The sequence below is a fragment of the Mirounga angustirostris genome, unplaced genomic scaffold (genome assembly GCF_029215605.1).
Source record: "Mirounga angustirostris isolate CCGP_5_RB_7025 unplaced genomic scaffold, mMirAng1.0.hap1 SCAF_16, whole genome shotgun sequence".
In the NCBI taxonomy this organism is placed as follows: Eukaryota; Metazoa; Chordata; class Mammalia; order Carnivora; family Phocidae; genus Mirounga; species Mirounga angustirostris.
In genome coordinates this window covers 2,044,263-2,063,866 of record NW_026991724.1, presented here as the reverse complement: position 1 = coordinate 2,063,866, position 19,604 = coordinate 2,044,263, and the positions used below count along the sequence as shown (strand labels likewise).

At 49.5% G+C, this 19,604-nt stretch overlaps 1 protein-coding gene across 7 annotated transcripts in view; it reads right to left on the bottom strand.

Annotated features, from left to right (window-relative positions):
- The window catches only part of ZCCHC14 (zinc finger CCHC-type containing 14), a 55,598-nt gene that overhangs the window by 25,502 nt on the left and 10,492 nt on the right, over positions 1–19,604 (bottom strand). For 6 of the 7 annotated variants that reach the window (XM_064580998.1, XM_054511213.2, XM_054511214.2 and 3 more), the window contains exon 2: positions 7,822–7,945. In XM_064580998.1, the coding sequence (XP_064437068.1) occupies positions 7,822–7,945 (124 nt within the window). Of the gene's footprint in view, positions 1–7,821; positions 7,946–8,127; positions 8,912–19,604 lie in introns of those variants that run through there. The other variant, XM_045890608.3, reaches the window with a different exon arrangement.

The window sequence follows — 19,604 nt, the reverse complement described above, 5'->3', positions numbered from 1 at the left end:
TTTGTAAAGTGGCATCAGGGTCGATATGCATCTCGGGAGATACGAGAAGCCATTCGGTATGAAGTATCTTAAGCTTAAAATAGCACCTTACAGGAAGGAATTACTTAAAAAAAAAAAAGTGTTTCCTTTCTAGCAAAACAAAGAACACACATTTCGAGGTTGCATACCTCCCTATTCTCACTCAGTGAAACCACTCGCTGTTCCTGTCTGGCCTCCTCCATCAGACTGCCAGCAAATAAACAGCTTTTATGTTTTCCCAATAGGCATTTTTAAAAAACCGACCCACAATGACATCACTCTAACCTAGAGGTCTTCCCCCTTTTTAAACAACAGAACATACGAAGTCCATGAACACAGAAAAATGTAGTCAGCATTTTCCCCGGCCACAGGACAGCAAAGCGCACCTAAATGTCTCAGGACTGAATAATATTAGGATTTATGAAAAAAAGTCAAGAGAGAAAACCCCAACTGGACTGAAGGCGGAAGTGACTCATCTCTGGACAGGAGAATGTGGAAAGCAGATGAACGCTGTTCCAGCTGTCTGCGAGGAACAGAGGCATCTGGAGCTCTGTGGCTGCAGTCTGGGAGGCCTGTCCAGGACGGCGGTCGGAGCGAGCGGCGCCACCAGCCCCCCCACGGGCAGCGTGTGCGGCTCGGGCACCAGGCACCGCGGGGGAGCTGTGCTATTTCACCTGCGGTGGGCCTGTCCCTGTGGAGACACCTGCAGCGGGCGTGGGGGCGACAGCGGCTGACGCGGGCTGGGGCTAGGGGTCTTTCGTTACGCTTCAAAGATGGTCAAACATGTTCTCAAGTTTGGAGCTCACGTTAAAGACCCGATTTCAAGAACAAAAACATGGAAAGACCTTGTAATATTAACTAAAAAATTACAAATTGTATGTGTAACATGGCTATACCTGTTTAAAATGTAAAAGAAAGATGAAAAATAAGTTATCAAAGCTGACAAGGATCACTGGGCTTGGTGGTAGAATTATGAGTATTTATCCCAAATTTCCATAACGTAGTTTCATGATTTTAAAGGGTATTCGTTCCCATATGTACACAAACATCTGTTTACGATCCACTTCTCTCCTGCTAGATATAGTGAGATCCCTGTTCCTCACACCGCCCTGGTCAGTCCTGCAGATGGTCATCTAACCGGCACGTACAAGTCTCACGGTTTTCTGAAGAGCGCAAGCAATCATGGCTAGGTCTGAGGGGCTAGAAATCAATCCATCAGGTAGGGATGAGATTCGCGTCGCCCACAACGACTCCCAGACAGAAAGGCCACAGACAGAAGCGCACTTGGAAGGTGGACCGGGCAGGAGGGCTCCTATGTGGGGAGCAACGGGCTGGGGTCTGGACTGCATGCAGGCACATCTGTCGAGGACCGACGGGTTCCAGGCAAGGGTACCCGAGTCTAGGCCAGCCGGCTCGCTTATGCTAAACTGAGAAAGCAAAGTGGGATGTGAGTTCTCCTTTTAAGATGGTTTGTTTTAACTTTCCTCCTTTTCTCATTCAAGATGCACATGAGGAATCTGCCTCCAGTCCTGCAAGCCAGACCACATGGCCGTCAATAAAACATCTAATTGCAATGAACTACCACTTCTATCATTGGATAGATACCTAATTTAAAAAACCAATACGCTAATGTAACTGGAAAATGTGGGAGGGAATTGGTGTGGGAGAGAACTACAAAGGCATTGCTCGAGCAGTCCAGGCGGGGGTTCCAAACATCCTGAAGCAGGACTGGGCATCTGAATGGGGGCGGGGGCTGGCAAAAAGTCACAGACGGTTTACGGCTGAGCCAGACCCAAAGGCCTCTCAGCCGGCAGCGACAAACCCGGGACCAGGAACACATTCTCGCGATCGCAGCCCTGGGAGTTCCCAGTTCAAACGGCCATGTTCTAAGGGTCACCCTCACTGCCAAGCACCTTCAAGTGATTTACAAGAGCTGACTGTCATGTCACACGTAGATCTCAGACACCCATAGGTAATAGCTTTAATGTGTTCCAAGAATGAGTCACTCTTCTGAAACTTCCCTTTGTACCCTAAACTCTTCCGGAAAAAACTGAGTGGTTGGTACTTTTCTGCCATAGATCCTTTACTTGATTTCGATGTATCTTTGGTCAAACAGTTTAATTTCTATGTGCCCCACATAGGAAAGCACTTCAAAACTTACCAAAACTATGCTACAAGCCATCAAAGCCAGAAGTGTATCATTTATGACTGCGGGAAAAGATGCATGATCATCCCCCCTGGCACAAACACCTCCTTCTCCCGAGTCCTATACAAAAGAACTCAATGTCTTCCTACTTAAAATAAAGAAACTGAACCAGAATAACATTTAAAATGCTTCCTGCTTAGGGGCGCCTGGATGGCTCAGTTGGTTAAGCGTCTGCCTGCGGCTCAGGTCATGATCCCAGGGTCCTGGGATGGAGCCCCGCATCGGGCTCCTTGCTCCTCGGGGAGCCTGCTTCTCCCTCTCCCTATGCCTGCCGTTCCCCCTGCTTGTGCACACTCTCTCTCTCTAATAAATAAATAAAATCTTTAAAAAAAAAAAAAAGATGCTTCCTGCTTAAATTTTTATTACTGAAATCTAGTTTTCATCTAAAAATTGAGAAACTATATTCTTAAAGGTCTCAGCTGAATAGTAACGTTCGTCATGTATGGACAGACTTTCTCCCTTCCGTGTGGTTGTCCATGTTAGTGGGGATCATTTTTAGAAGCAGTTTTTCAGCTATTGTTAAAATCTGAGCATTCACTACTTCACTGATTAACCTGACCCTCCTCCTCTCTGACATCTTTCTAGGACATATCATGTTATATTTAAGAATTCCCTAATTTGTTTTTCTTTGATTTTTTTTTATCTAGCTACCTTGCATTAATTTGATTTAATTCTCTAGAAATATAAATAGAAACAAGAGTAGTGCATGGCATGATCTAGAAAATATAAAGCTGATAAAAGGTACTTCTCAGGTAGCAAAAGTAGGAAATGAACACATATATATTCTATTTGAATGGTTAGTGATATGGCACTTGAATCTAAGGGCCCAAGGATTTTTCACTTATTTAAATATTAAGGCAAACATTTTATTCAGCATTAGTATGTTCCAGGCACAGCACTAACCATAAGTGACACAAAAATTACGAAGTTCACAGCAGTGACACGAGAGGTGGACTTCAAAGGGAAGAGCCCATCTGAGCAGAGGGACGTGGTGATCAAGGCCCAGGCAGGACAGAGCAGGGCGTCTGAGGAAGTTTGCTCACGGCTAGAGCCAGCAACTCAGAGGAGTGACAAGAGACCAGAGCAGAGGACAAGATGAGGCCGGCCCACAAATCCCACAAACCCCACAGTGGGCCTCCTCCAGGCAGGTCAAGGTAAGCCTGTGGGCTCTGCTGTCAGATGGGTTCCGTTAGAAATGTGACACCTTCCAGCTCAGTGACCTTGGGTAGTTACTGAGTCCCTGAACAAAAGGAAGACCGGTCCCTACCTCACAGGCCTGTGACATCAATGAGGGGCACACACACACTGAGGGGGGCACCTAGTGCAAGCCCCATTCCTGAGTAGGGGCACTGTGGTCCAGCTGCAGGGCGGGTCCCTGCTTGGGGATGGACCGGACGGACAGGAGAACCCACAGGTGGCAGAGGGGATGGAGGCCTGAACCAGGATGGCGGCCACAGTGATGGCCCCCAGAGCCACACCCGCCAGGGCTGTGAGGCTGAGCCCCTCGTGTGGGGCAGGGAGCTGGGCTGGCCTGAAAGTGTGGCTACAAACACCGGAAAGTCAGCACCCATCGCGTATACTGGAAACTCATTTAGGGGCAGCAGTGGGAGTGATGGGTCCATTCCGGGCACAGAGCAGAGGCACCAGCAGGCCACCTCAGTGGAAATATTCACAGTGATTCGGGGTCCCCGGCAAGGGTCTCAGCTGAACGCTCAGATCTTAAAAGTCATCAATAGGTGAACAGAGGACACTCCAACAGAGCGTGAGTGGATACCAGAGAGGAGGCCAGACAGCACCAGCGTCTCAGGGGCCGACAGAAGCGGGGGTTTCACAGGGAGCGAGCAGACAGAGAGGCAAGAGGAGAACCGGGACGTGTGTTACCAGGAGACCAACGGAGCACGCCACCCCAATGCTTCTGGATGTAGGATGGTCCACGGTTTAAAAACGGAAAGAAACCAAGAGAGGACAGAGAGGTGGTGGTGGGCGGGGGTAGACCAGATATGCCAAGCGAAGATAAGAGCTGACGTGTCGCGACCTTTCATGACAGCCTGGGACAGGAGGGTGCTGAAGTCAGGGTTCCGGGGCTCACGGGTCACAGGGAACCACCTGCTCTTCCCAGAGCTGGGCTGCGGGTGCACAGCACGCGTGCGTGGGGCGGACACAACCACAGCAGACAGGACAGGCTGGGGGGGTGGCGCTACTGCAGCGGACCTCTGCAGAACGTGTCACGGCTGGCTGCGGGACAGCCCTTCCTCTGCGGCCCGTACCCACTTCCAAGGTGTTAAGTACTTCCACCACGGCCGATTCTCTGCCATCAACAGGACATCAAGAGGCCAAAACCCTGCTGCACTTTGAACAGCTGGCCCCGTGGGCCGGCACGCCGGGCTTCAGTACACCGCTGGGCAGACTGCACGGTTCTCGCGCTCTGCATCCAGTGGGTGGCTATGAATTCGAGGCAAGGCCTGAGAAGTGACAGATGTGTGCCGTGACCCCGGTGGCTTCCCTCGACGGGGGTCCAACAGAGCTGAGCCCTGCTGTCTGAAAGAAGCCCTGGGGGATGGTCAGCTCGACTCCTATGTGTCCAGGTCACTCCTTCTTTAGGGGATGAGAAACCGTCACTCAGACAGCTCTGTTCTGTGCTTCGAATGAGACTTGTTGGCTGAGGAAGGTTGCAAACAACCAGTTTTGAAAAAATAATAATGCACAAAAACATAGCAAAAAAGTCAACAGAACAACTTACTCTGAAATACACCAAAAAATGCAATGTCTTCATGGATGGAGAGATAGATAAGGGAAGAAGCAGGTAAAATAAAATGAAATTATGGAATCTGGATGGTAGGTGTTCACTGTAAAATTCTCTGAACTTCATTGTATGTTTCAAAGTCCTCATAAAATGTTGAGAGAGCCAACAGACAAATTAAAATGATCCAAACGCCTCAGTTCCAAACGCACCTTTGATCCCCAGGGCTGCATGAGCAAGGCAGCCACTACCGGTCTTCCAGAAGCCTGGTTTTATGGTCGTGCTTCTTATCAGAATTCCTACTCTAACTCTGTGTCACCAACAGGACGAGACTTTTGGAGCTTGACCTTGACGTTTCCCTGTGTCCTAAAGCTGCTGCACAACAAACACAAAAACCACAGTGGTGCACGACAAAAAGCATTTATTCAGGAAAAAAAAAAAAAAAATCCCAGTTTTAACTTCTAATATGATAAATATCTATAGGTATAACCTACATAAACAAAAGTTCTTTGGAATCCTCAAGCTTTAAGAATGCAAGGCGGTCTGGAGACCAGGTTTTAGGACCGCAGCTAAGCGGTCTGTGGTGTCACTGAGCTTGCTGAGACTCTCAGTCTCACACAAGGACAATTCTATGCCTTTCTTTTTTTTTTTTTTTTTAAAGATTTCATTTATTTACTTGACAGACAGAGACAGAGCGAGAGAGGGAACACAAGCAGGGGGAGTGGGAGAGGGAGAAGCAGGCTCCCCGCGGAGCAGGGAGCCCGATGCGGGGCTCGATCCCAGGACCCTGGGATCATGACCTGAGCCGAAGGCAGACGCTTAACGGCTGAGCCACCCAGGCGCCCCACACAAGGACAATTCTAAAAAATAACTCCTCCAGCCCAGAAAAAGCTAAAGAACCGCTCTCACCGAGAGCATCACTACAAGTAATTTCAGCCTCACCCTGTACGTCACAGATGTTTCCCTACGCGTCAGTACGGCGAGCTGGGATGCGCGGGCTCTGAGCTCTCTCCAGGCGAGCCCGGCAGCGCCGCGTGGCGGTCCTGAGGAGGGCACAGCCCATACCTGCCACTGGAGCCAGATGCCAGGAACGGCTGCCTCAGTCCCTCTCCTCCCGTACTTGAAAATCTTCACAATGAAGAGCACAGGGAAAGACGACCGCCACCTTGAACGCCATCTGACGAGAGCAGTCAGTTTCTGGCTGTCCTCCGTGCTATCCCCTGAACTTTTATACAAAACAAACGGAAGTTCTGACTTCTTTTATCACTGAGGACTTCCAAGGAAGCAGAGAAAAATCAAAATACAAGTAGAATATAGAAAAGACAGCGAGAAAACGCTATAGTAATAACACTTGCAGTGACTTCAGGCTTTGCCAAGAGCAACCGCCCAGGCCCCGCGGAGCGTCACGAGAAACGTGACGAAGAAAACCAACTTCACTTGCTTGCCAAATTCTGGGCAGAAGAAACTTCTTACTTAGAACCACTGAGTGGAGAACACAGTGGACAACTAACAACGCCTGGCTCACTATGCTTCGTTTGCTGCACCTGATACCAAAGCCAGCTCACCCGGGGCTCTCAGCACCACCACACACAGACAAGGGACAGACAGAGAACAGTCACGTATCTTGCAACTATATTTAAAAGATAGGAATGAGGGGTCTTGATAATTATGTCTCAAGGAAAAAGCACTATGGGAAAGAGGAGGCCGTCCCCCCACATGAGGAGGGTGCAGGGCAGAGGGCCCATGCTGGACAGTCGAGGGACAAAGGACACAACACCTCACTGGAAGGCAATTCCCCCAGGGCGACATGTCTAAGGAAAAAGGACAAGAGCAGTGTCAGGGTAGGAAAGTCCCTATGCCTGAGTGACAACTATCCATCCAGGGAGGTGAAGCCCTGCTGCGTCTCCTCAACAACGGCGCCATCCAGAAGCTGACCTACGAGGATTCACGGTTTTGGTGCCAGAACACGTTTATGCACATAAACACAGGGCAGCAGTTAGGATGTGGCTACTTCCAGCCTATGACCTAAGTCAGGGACAGCTGGCTCTGTGATTCTCAGAATGGGGCTTTATTTTAAAAACGAAGTATTTATGAAACACCCGTGAGGTACACTGTGCCCGAGACACGAACAAAAGGAGAGCAAAGGCCAGTGAGGGAGGGGGCGGGTAGCCTGGAGTGCCCTGGGCCTCTTGATCACAGGGCCAAGTTGGGCCCATCCTGGCCCTCACGAGTCCCACACATCACCTGCACTCGCCTCCTGGGAAGTCCCCACGCCACCACTCAGACTACAACTGCATGGTTGAGTGCGACACTTGGACTGTCCAGCTGACCCAAGAACCAAGAAGACTCCGCTTCGTCTGAAATGTGCCCTCTGCCATCTCCAGAGCGGCACTGTCCCATATGGTGGCCCCTATCCACGCGGAGCTATCGCGGTTCCAATGGAAAGGAAATAAAAATAAAATTTCAGGTCCTTGGTTGCATGAGGCTCACTTCAAGTGCTCAAAAGGTACATGTGGCTGATGGCACCTGAGTTAGTGCAGAGAGAGAACATTCCATTATCACTGCAGAAAGTTCTACAGGGTAGTCCTTCTCCAGAATTTAGGACTTATTTGGTATGGGGCAGGGAGGAGAGTGCAACAACTTTCATTTTTCCCCTTAATAAACATCAGTATTTGAGACTTTTACAGCCAAGATATGTTTGTGTATTACTTGCACAATTTAGAAAAATAGCGTACCATACAAAAGACCACGGCTGATGAAAGATCTCAAAGTATTTAACCGCACAGCATCACAAAGATCTGCTTTCCACACCCTGGTGCACCTCTTTCCCTGGGAGTCCTCACACAGACAGACTCACCTTTGGAGTGTTTCCCCACAGTCCTCTTGGGTAGCGACTCCTCCGTGGAATGTGCTGATGTATGCAGTGCGTTCTCCAAACTATTACTCACGCTGCTGACGGGGGCCTCGGTTCTTGGAGTCACCTGGGAGGACAAAAAAAATCGTCTTATTTTCTTCCATCTGGTCCATGTGGAATGATTTTTATTGTTATCTTAAAGTCACTGATATTTATTATAGTTTCAATTTCCATATAAAAATGTTATATAAAACACTACTTACACAATACTGTAACAATAAGCGCTTCCTGCACCCATCTCCTACTCACCCCTGCAATTTAAAACCAGCCAGGTGAGGCGTGCGTGCACGTGGGAGCTTGGCCACGCCGCTGCTTCGTGCGTCCGCACAGGAGCTCCATCAGCCGAGCTTCCGTGAGCTCCGTACCTCCCATCTGAGGTAAAAGCTTGTATTTTGTTTGTTCAAATCAGAGAGTTCCCTATACAATTAATTACACAGCTGGACCTGACGCTGTCCTATAAATCCTGAAGAAGTCACAAATGCTCTAAAAAGAACAGTCAAGAAGAGACTACTACCGGATCTACGTGGGGTACACATCCTAACGTTACACTACAATCCCACTTCTAGGAATTCGTCACACAAAGTTTCACGTGAGAAAAGTGGGGGGTGGGGGGTGGCGCTCACAGCAGCAGCTTCTGTACGAGTGAAAACTGGAAAGCCTCCGAGAGAGCTGAGCATACAGCCCCGACCAGATGAAGGTGGGCGGGGGCCCGGCCCCTGCGACAGCAGGTCTTCAGCACCCCCAGTTCACGCGGGCTTCCCGCCCTCCTGCTCTCTGCCCGCCGCCAGCGTGTCTGTGCAAGCGCACGGCCAGAGGCGGAGGAGAGCCGAGGAGACGGCACTCGGTGAACCGCAGTGACGACGGAGAAGAGAGGAGAGCCCCCGGGGCGGGGGCAAGAACTTTCATTTTTCCCCCTTAACAAGGATCAGTACCTAAAAAGTTTACAGGCGAACTTTACTGAGTACTTGTAGGCTTGAGAAGAATGAAAGTGACCAATGCTTTGACTTCCTCAGAGTCACAATTTAATATATATCAAAATTTCAAAGGCGAGTAAAGATTTTAAAATTTATCAAGACAGGTGTGAGTTTTAAAGGGTGAGAAACACTATGCTACAAGGAAGGGGCAAGGTTTGGGGGAGAAAAGGAACGTGACTGCTGGTCTCCATCCTGATGTGGAGTGGCGCGAGACGCACGCCTCGCCGGCCCTCGGTTTTCATCAGCCAGCTTCACTAGCTGGAAGGCAGGGGGCGGCCCATCGGACGAGCCCGTGAGCCCAGAGCAGGCAGAGGGCCATGAAGGCAGAGGGAGAGAGCCAGCAGGAGAGGCCAGAGATGCCACCAGGCCTGCAGCACGGCGACCGCGCATGCCGGGTACCCAGCAAGCCCTCTCTCCTCCCACCCACCCGCGTCAAAGCCACCGCAGGGAGGCCTCCCCGCATGCACCCAGCACAGGACCAACAGGTCCTACGCCACACGAGAAAAGCAACCCAGCACAGTCTAGTGAAATCTGGAAGTTCACAGAGACCAACGAAATGAATCCTAACCACCCAAGACTCCTCTAAAAAGTCAATTTTTTGGATAACATTACCAAGATACTATCAAGACAGTTAAAATTTAAATTACTTATATTTGTCATTTAACTAAAATGGATTATTTCCCTCAGATTCAGCAAAGTTTCATCCAATGGTCAGAGCATTCCAGGAATGAACTTCTTTCCTATTAAATAAGATAACAGAAGCAACACTTACAAGTAATCAATGAAAGACCAAGATTTTTAGTTCCAAACAGTAAATATTACTTTGGGAAACAACTCAGGAGGTTAACATTTTTAACTCTTGTAATAAACCTAACCACAGCAGATGCCATCGGATCTGGCCTGGCTCACACGAGCCCCCATGTCCTCTGGGCTCCCTTGGGAAGTATGTCTAAGTCCTCAAGTGCAGAAGGGTGAGGCCGAGCTGTCCGGACAACCAACCGTAGAAGTGCCAACCTTGCTAGTGACGAACCCGCACACACTGATGCCCACCCAAAAGCATCCTGAACAGCCACAAACAGAAAACCAGCCTCCGGACTCTGCCTCCGGAAGGGTCGAAGCAGGGGCAGAGTCGGAGAACACAGCCCAGCCAGGACGCCTGCCTCGAGCACAGCCTGGGAGGTACAGACAACTGCACTGGACGGGCGGTTCTCAACCTTGAGGCGTGGGGAACCCCCGAGGCCCAGCAAGAACGTGCGTCTCCCACCCCCACCCAATCAGAATTTCCGGAGTGGGGCCTGGACACTGGTCATGGTGTTCTTTTGTCCTGTGCACTGGGTACCTCAGCCAGAGTGCAAAGCACAGGAGGCCTGTTGTCTGGTCAGCCCCTGTGAGGACCAGGTGTCACCCGGGGGGACAGGAAGCTCCTTCCACGGGGTCACAGGAAAGGTAAGGGTGTAGGTGCGTACGCCACGGTTCCCAGGAGAAGGGGAAAGCCTAGGGGTCACACTATGGAAGCACACACCATGCCGACAACACAAACGTGCAAAACAAAACTCGTTAAAATTATAACCAGCAGAGAAGTATTTGTTTGCCTCACTGTGTTTTACCAGAGCGTCTCTTCCTAGTTTTCCAGATGCTCACTTTTTCCAACCAAGCCTTTATCTTGACTTTGCTCCTTTGTTTACATTGAAAGCTCTCTTCCCCTGCATTTCCCAGAAATGCTGTGTTTGGGGTTATTTTTGGTTAAGTTAATTTGCCCCATGTGACCTCCGCAGTTCAACCCAGATGCTCTCTGACTCACGCTCACAAGCGGCGCTCCAGTCATGAGCCTGATGGACACGAGAATAAAGACTTGAGCAGTTCCAAATGTCGCCTCCTGCTATGGCTGGAAGGGCAACAAGAAGACGCTCTCCAACAACCAGCCCGACTCAGCCACTTCCATGAAGTTCCGAGTCCTCTGTCCCGTGAGCACCTCGCTTTCTCACTCAATGGACACTCCCTGTGCCCCCGGGACCAGGTGATCACCGTCCCACCTCCAGACAGCCTCTGCCACGACCTACAGGGGACCTGTCCCCTCTCACTTCTCCCCTCCACTCAACCCACTGTGGCCCCACCAGGGTGGGCCTGGCAGCCAGGATCTGCCCGAAGGACCCCCCAGACCCCGTACGCACCTGCACGGACCCCTCACACATGTCAGGTCTACGCTCGTGTGACCTTCTTAGGCCCTCTCACAGCTCGATGAAGTAGGGACTTTTTGTCTGTCTTGTTCGCTGCTGTACCCTCTGGACTTCGAACAGCACCTCATATGACAGAGGCACCTAATGGGTGTCTGAAAAATCTGACCATTTCACCAAGTTTTAGTGAAATCAGGATTAACCGGACAAAAACGGCACCTCTACTTCCAAGTAAAATGTCTGCGTTCTCAGTGACACACTACACAACCAGCACAGAACTTCACCGGATCGGACACAGGACCGACCGAGCCGTGAGCGTGAATGAAATCGGACTCTGGAGCACGTTCCTGGGCAGGAGGCACTCACTCCAGTCTGGGGTGCCTCCGGGAAAGTGACGTGGTCCGACAGGGGCAGCACACGCGGGGACACAGTAACGGGCCAGAGTGCCAGCCTGGGATGCAAGCAGCTGACGCCCCAGCTCTGAGCGCTAGGCCCTCTCGCTGGCACGCCTCGCTCTCCAAACTTCCACGTGCACAACGCTTCCACAGTTTCTAAAGTGCAGGTTCTGACTGAGAAGGTCAGGTAGGGCCCAAGACTCTGCATTCCTCTCAGGCGCTGCAAGACTTTTCAAGATGAAGCAGCTCACCGTGGTCAGAACGTCCAAAGGCCAAACCACCTCCCCTCAGGCGGGATGCGAAACGGAACCCCAGCTCTGCACAGAAAATGAGGTCAGACGAACTCCAAGGCCCCTTCCAAGGGTAAGGGACAAAGATGCCAAAGCGTAGCACATCAGCCTGGAGATGCGAGGTGGGCCGGCAGCAAGGCTCCTGCCCGTCCGTCCGCTCCCTCAAACAGATGCTTTCCTCAGAGGTTCCCTCAGTGCTGGCCTCTGACCAGAGAGACCAGAAGAACATAGGCTGCCTGAGGCTTTGTGCTGAAAACTCACTTTCATACTCAGGGACCAGAACCACAACTGTTAGCAGAGAGGTTTCATTTTAAAAAATTGATTTCATTAAAGATCTTTCTAAGTCATTGGATGCGACAGAGGCAGGCATAGGGCAAGGCAGGCAGCAAGTGTGCAAACATTCAACATCTGAGTGATGGCGGGGAGTTTTTAAGAAAAATCTGGCAAAGCAATAGTGAATATGCTGGAAAAGCAAAGTCTCAGTGTCCCAGCTGTGCTGTAATAGAAACAAATCTTCAGTAATCAAGGTAAGAAACTGAAGGTGCTGCAGCAGGCAACAGGAGAGCCCCGTGCATTTATTCCCAAGGTGATGGTTGTCAATGGCGAGGCCCCCCGAAGAGTCTCTTAGGGGAACTCCTACAAAAAGACGATGGCCAGCCTTTCCCCTACCATGAAGTTAGCAGTTCCAGATTCTACCCTCCGATACACCCAGACACATTCAACACGGCATCTCTGTGAGGTTTCTCCCCTGCAGTGATGCACACGGTAACAATGAAGTGCTGTTCCCGAGGGCTGTAAATAAGACGACGGCTGTGCGCAGGGCTGGGAACGAGATGGCGAGCCAGGCTGTGCCACCAAGAGGCGGTTAAGACAGCAGATCAGCTCAAAACTGCTGTGCACATGGTGCACATGCAATGCCCGAGATGTGAACATACGGGAAGAGGCCATGCAGAATAAAAAAATGAGAGCGACTAGAATTATGAGCACGCTTCATGCCTCTCTTATCATGGATGCAATCTGCTCGTAACCACGCCAACCCACTCAACCCTCGTCACTCTCTCCACTTGGAACAGCAGGAGTCCCCCCGCCGCCCGGGTCCCCCGACCGGTAGGGGGCAGTCCTGCAGCTATCAAGCTTCACGAGTTGGTTGGCGCGGGTCAAATCCAGGGAGAGCAGAGCCCCTTACAGAGGCCACAGCACTTGTTCCAGCAGCCCCTGCTGGCTGTGACAGGCAGCCAGGATCCCCGTCGCTCAGGTCCAGTCACCCCCAGTGCAAAGTGGGGATAACGGTGCCCACCTCATATAAATAATGCACCTAAAGTAGAGTGCTGGGCAAACAGTCAATATTCAACAGAACGTCGGCTGCTCTTGTTCCTGAGGCCACCAGTCTGGCTGGGACACCGTGGGAGAGGCAGAAGTGCCCCGGGGGACACCAGCTCCGTGAGGACACCTGGAAGAGACGCACCTCTGATGTCCTGGCAGAGAACTGCTTGCATGAGGCTGATTCGTCCTGAGCGCACATCAACTCAACGGTCTGTGGCCACGCCCGCCTGGGAAGAGCTCCACACACCACCACTCTCCGTGGCCCCTCACCAGGAGCTGGGGGCTACCTTCTCTCAACAGACAAGCCACTGAAACACGGACTCCACCAAGACCAGTGATCACCTAGTCTAAAAACAGCACAGAGCAGCTAGAAAGATCATTTATCATTTGAAGTACAGTCTGACAAAACATTCTTAAGAGTCAACGTTCCTACTGTTACAACGGGAGCAATCTCAGCCCCAAAGAGCAAGTGCAAAATGGGTCAACTGTCCTCACAAAAACCAGGCGTATGTAGCAATCTTTTATTACGCCAGTACAAGAGCTCTGGATCTACTAATCCGTCTGGGAATAATCTATCCTAAGAACACAATCAGTGATACAGTCATAGGTTTGTGTACAGGAGGTTCAACTTAGCTTTGAAAGAGCAAAAAATATATATATATATCTGCAAATGACAAAAATGCCCAATAAAATTAATAATAATCTAAACACGTAAATTCACATCCGTATGATTAAGTATTATGCAGCCTGTAAAAGATAATTTGAAAAACCAAAAGGCACGGGGATGCTCACACTCAGATCCTGGGAACGAGGCAGAATGTGTCATCGGTGCATATGCACACGGACACTGAAGACAGAAGAAAATATACCACAATACTAATGTTTATTATCTTTGGGTGATTTTCTAAAAACATTTTTCTATTTTCCAATTCTTCTGCAAGGAACGGTTACTATTAGAACTAGAATAAAAGTTAGAAGCTACTAAGTCTCAGCGTAAGGAACTTCCTACAACACAGGAAAACAGAAGCAGCTTCTAAAACCAAATGGCACCAGGCACCTGGGTGGCTCAGTCGTTGAGCGTCTGCCTTCGGCTCAGGTCACGATCCCGGGGTCCTGGGATCGAGTCCCGCATCGGGCTCCCTGCTCAGCAGAGAGCCTGCTTCTCCCTCTCCCTCTGCCTGCCGCTCTGCCTACTTGTGCTATCTCTGTTAAATAAATAAATAAAAATCTTTAAAATTAAAAAAATAAATAAATAAAACCAATGGCTCACCCCGAGGTGCTGAGTGGCCCAGACAGGTGGGGCAGATGCTGCCAGAGGACCAGACGTGGGGGGCAGACACGGCAACAACTAAGGCAACTCCAAGGGGCGGGGCATGGACTCTGTGGGTGCAGGGACTGCTTGGGTGAGGCCAAACTGGAGAAGGAGCCAGCCAAGAAAAGGAGGGGCCTTCCAGACACAGAAACGTAAAGTGTGGAACGCTGAGGCAGAAGGCCTTCCTGCCTGAAGCTTATGAATGTCAAGGGGCAGCGGGGGCCGGGGCCCTCAAGCACAGACATGAGCTCCAGAGTGTCGAGCTCCAGAGTGTCGACAAACAGACTCATTTATTTTCAGTTTGTTTTCCAAGCAACCCACCTCCATACAGGAAAGAGTATCATCTGTTAAACACTTTTAACTCAGTGGGAAAAAAAATACATAAAATCAAAAAGAAAAGTGATTTGTAAGCATTTCACTAAAATAGTAATTATGTGTCTCTCAAAACCAGAAAAGGAAAATAGATAGTTTAGTAGTGAAAGCTATTTGCTGACTTAGGCCAAGTGAAAGCCAATGCTAACCAGAAACCGTTCTCCACGAAAAAACATTCCTTTTAAAATTTCTTACCCGAGAGCTGTACTCATTAAAAAAGAAAGATTGCTGCTCAAAATCTCTGCAAAAGGTACCAAGTACTTTGCTAGATGAGTTCCAGCCAAGTGACTACAAAACCAAGTCCTTCCACCAGCAGCCTTCAGAGCAGAGCAGCCTCTCCCAGGAGTTCCCAGGCCTCGGCGTGCACACCCGCGTGCACACCGAGAAGCTCTTACAAATTCAGACCGCAGGGCACCCCCAACAGACCAATTAAGCTAGAACCTGGGGGGCGGGGTCAGTCACAAACAGCTCTGCAAGTGCCCAGAATCCCTGCCCAGAGACCTGCAGTGCAGACTCAGCATGGATTCAAAGTCAAGGGCCCTAGGTGGCTGAAGACGACACTTCTGCGACGCAAACCTACAGAAGGGGGTTCAAGCAGCACCTAATCCACTTCCTTGGCTTGTGCAGGATTAGGGCAGCTAGAACCCAGAAAGCGGCTCTTGTGGAGCCGGTCATACAGCAGGTGCTCCACAAACAGCCACCACGACCCAGGTCAGAGGGGGAGGAGGTGTGGCAGGAAGGCTCGTCCCTCGAACAGCCACATGACCGGCATCTCAGACGGTCACTCTAAACACAGTGCCAACAGGCTTGCTGTGTTCTCCAGAGAACAGGCACAAATTTCAGGTGAGGGCAGGGGAGTAAAAGACACCAATGGCTGCTAGAGGGAGGTACAACGTTAGCAGGAAGGAGCGACAAGTGACCGGAATTTAAAAAGGCACAGCCATGTGGGAACAACCCAATCTTAATAAACTCGAGGGCAACACTATGTGAATACAGAACAATGCATCCAGGAAGCTCTTTCCTTTCCCCTCCAGAAATGCTAAAATCACGTGACCAGGGTGCTATGGAAAATGGTGAAGAGTAGCCAGAGCTTCAGGTGCACAGGCCGCAGCCCCTCCCCCCACGGCACTGAGCCCGCGAAGGCAGGGCTTCGGTCCCCACGCGCCACCTTCAAGACTTCTGACGTTAAGGGCACATACACCCAGTACCGTTATGCGTATTCTGGTCACAAGTAGTTTAAATATTGGGGATTTCTTTGAGAAACTGGCTCAGTGTCTAATACTAATAAATAAACTGCTATAATGACCGTTTTGGTTCCCAAGGTAATATACAACTGCTGAGATGAACCATTCAGAGCTGTTAGCACATTAAGACGGTTGTTTTATGACCCCCATGAGATACTGGCCATGACAGGAGTTCAGTCACAGAGCATTTAGACACCCAGGATGGGAAAGGACAAGCACTAAAACAAGCTAGAAATGACCAGGAAGCATCTGGATGAGAACAAGAGCATATCAAAGGTCCACCAAGTGTCAGTAAAACATGCCCTTGGGTTTTATTTCCATAGAAGCCACAAGTTCCACTTAATGAGTCTTGACTGGACACCTATTAGGAGCAAGGCAAAGCTGCTCAGAGAGTCAGAGACCAGGCCCCTATGGTTAGCCATGAAGGGAAGGTCAGGCCAGAAAGAGCTCAAGTGGACTGAACAGAAAAGACACTGAGGTCAAGAAATTCAAGACTGACGTCCCACAGCAGATATAAGCAGACCCTGCATCCAACAGGGAAATGGTATTTGCTCACAGGAGCCCCACAACAGCAGGGAGACCAAAGCCCACACCGCCCTTCCACACTTCTCCCACCAGCTCACTTCCAGCTCCTCAGCACCTACCTACTCAGGACCAGAACGCCTAATAATCACTCCACCACTAACATTCTCCAACAACCCTATGATTTCAAGGCACCAGGCCAGCTCATTTCTCCTCCACGCTGAGCCTCATTCTTTGTAAGGACAAATGTCACAGTTACTATAAAACCCTCCTTCACAGCTACACTTGCTTAGAGAGAATTAATCCTTCCTACAACACATGGCCCATATTTACCACAACATGTGGATTATAAAAAGCAGGTGGTTCTACTTTCAATAATGGCTGAGTATTGGGGCACCTGGGGGGGCTCAGATGGTTAAGCGTCTGCCTTCGGCTCAGGTCATGATCTCAGGGTCCTGGGACTGAGTCCCACATAGGGCTCCTTGCTTAGCTAGGAGCCTGCTTCTCCCTCTGCCACTCCCCCTGCTTGTACTCTCCCTCTCTCTCTCTCTGGCAAATAAATAAATAAAATCTTAAAAAAAAAAAAAAAAAGCCTGAGTATTCAGACCAACCTTCTTACAGATAACCATAAGCTCTGGACAGAGTATAAAAAAACAAGAAACTGAACATGACCAAAAGCAGGCAGAAACTAAAGGAAGGTCTACACTCGGAAAAAGAGACTTGTACTGGGTGGGTTTGATGTGCTGCAGGCACATCAGGAAAAGCAGCAGTGGAAGCTCAGCTTGAATTCCACAGTCCTGCTGATTTGAGGAGCCAAGATCAGAATTCTGGTAAAATGTAATGGCAGCAAAGTGAGGGAGAAGTCCCTGACAGAAGAGTGCCTTAGAAGGGAAACACGTCTAGGGGCGCCCGGGTGGCTCAGTCGCTGAAGCGTCTGCCTTCGGCTCAGGTCATGGTCCCAGGGTCCTGGGATCGAGCCCCGTGTCAGGCTCTCCACGGGGAGCCTGCTTCTCCCTCGCCCTCTGCCCCTCCCCCTACTTGTGCGTCCATGTGCGCTCTTGCTCTCTCTCAAATAAATCAAATCTTAAAAAAAAAAAAAGATGGGGAACATGTCTAATTCTGCATATAAATTCTGCCTGCACCTCTGCATGAGCCCTGGAAATAGGTACAAGTGGGGCAGGACCCAAGAAGCCAGGCTAACACCAAACCACCGGAGACTGCGACTGCCGCTCAACAGAGGAAGACCGTTCCGGAGTTTGAGTCAGGCCAAGTTTACTGCCTACTCAAACAAACTAAACAACCACCTGATACTCTGCAGGAGGACCAAACAAAATCCAGGGTTTCTACAGTGTCTCGTTCACAAAATCCAAGAAGCAATCTATAATTACCAGACATTTAAAGAAACAAGAACATGACCATACAAAGAGAAACAGGGGGCCGAGCACAAGACGAGTCATATGCTGGAATCAGAGGCAAGCAGCATGAAGTGGCTGTTAAAACGAAGCTCAACAAAAGAAAAGCAAACATTTGTGATGTAAGAACCAAAGGAACATCTCAGGAGAGAAATGGAAACTCTTAAAATACGAAAATTCAAGAAGCAATCAAGATGTCCCACAGTAGGGGAATACATAAATGAACACATGGATATGTGTGTCCGTCCACACAAAGAAATATTATTCAGCAATAAAAAAGGAGCTGTCAAGTCATGAAAAGGCATGGAGGAAAATGAAATGCATACCTGAAAAGTCTACATCCAGTGTGACCCCACCTGGATGACACTCTGAAAAAGGCAAAACTATGGAGATGGTGAAAGGTCAGGGGCTGAACGCGGGTGGTGAAAAGGCAGAGAGCCCAGAGGACCGTAAGACAGTGAAAATACGCTGGGAGGTATCACAGTGGTAGACACCCGTTATTATACATTTGTCCGAACCCATAACCTGTACAACACCAAGAGTGAACCCTGACGTAAACCACAGACTCTGGATGATTATGACATTCAATTTATCTGTGAACTTAGAACTGCTCTAAAAAAAATAAATAAACCCTTAAAATCATAAAGAATTTAAATAGAAATTCTAAAATGAAACAAATGCTATTTCTGAACTAAAAAATCCACTGGATGAGCTTAACAGCAGTTTGGAATTAATAGAAGACCTGCAGAATGTCAAGAAAGATCAACTGAAAGTGTCCAGTCCAAAAAAAAAGAGAGAAGAAAAAAACTGGATAAGAAAAGAAAAAGCTTCTGGGACCTGTGGAATAATTTCAGAAGCCTTAACATCCCTACAGGGGAGTCCCAAAAGGAAGGAAACATCGAGACAGGAAAAACTATGGCAAATTATGAGTGAAAATTTCTCAAATTTAGTAAAAGACATAAACTTACAGATCCAGTAAGTTCAGAGAACACCAAACAAGACAGAGTCAAGCAAACAGCCCTGGGCGCGTCAAAGCCAGGCGGCCCCACACCAATGGCGAGGGCGCACGCCGGGGCGGTGGGAGGAGCCAGCGCGGGCCACCGGGCCAGGACCATGGGCTGCGGCCACCGGAGGACCATGGCCTCCCCTCCCTTCCATGCTGGAGGAAGGCTGTCAACAAAGACTCCTACGTCCAGTGTAAATGCCCTGTCACAACACAGGCAGAAGTTAAACATTCTTGGATGAAAGAAAACTAAGGGAGTTTCTAACCCACAGACCCAGACTCCAAAAAATGCTTAAGGAAAGTTTTCCTGACTAAAGGGATGTAGTAACAAACTGGCTCTTCGGTGAGGAATGGAAAGCACTGAGAATACCCAATATGTGGATAAATATAAGACTATATTTTCTTCTTAATTTAAAAAAAAAATACATTCGTATTAAAGCAAAAAGTACTCTGGTATCACTGGGGTGTCCAGCACATGTAGAAATAATAGGTATGGTGACCACAGCGTGAAGGACAGAGAAGATAAATGGTCGCAGTACTTACACTTCACGACAAGCCGGGCAGCACTCACCCCACCGACGTGGGCTGAGGTGGGCTGTGGAAAGCTAATCTAGGTTCGTGATCCCTAGACCAACCAGTGAAAAGAATGCAACGTGGCACGCCGAGAGCCAGGGGCTAAAATGCGATTCTATGATTCCACTTGAA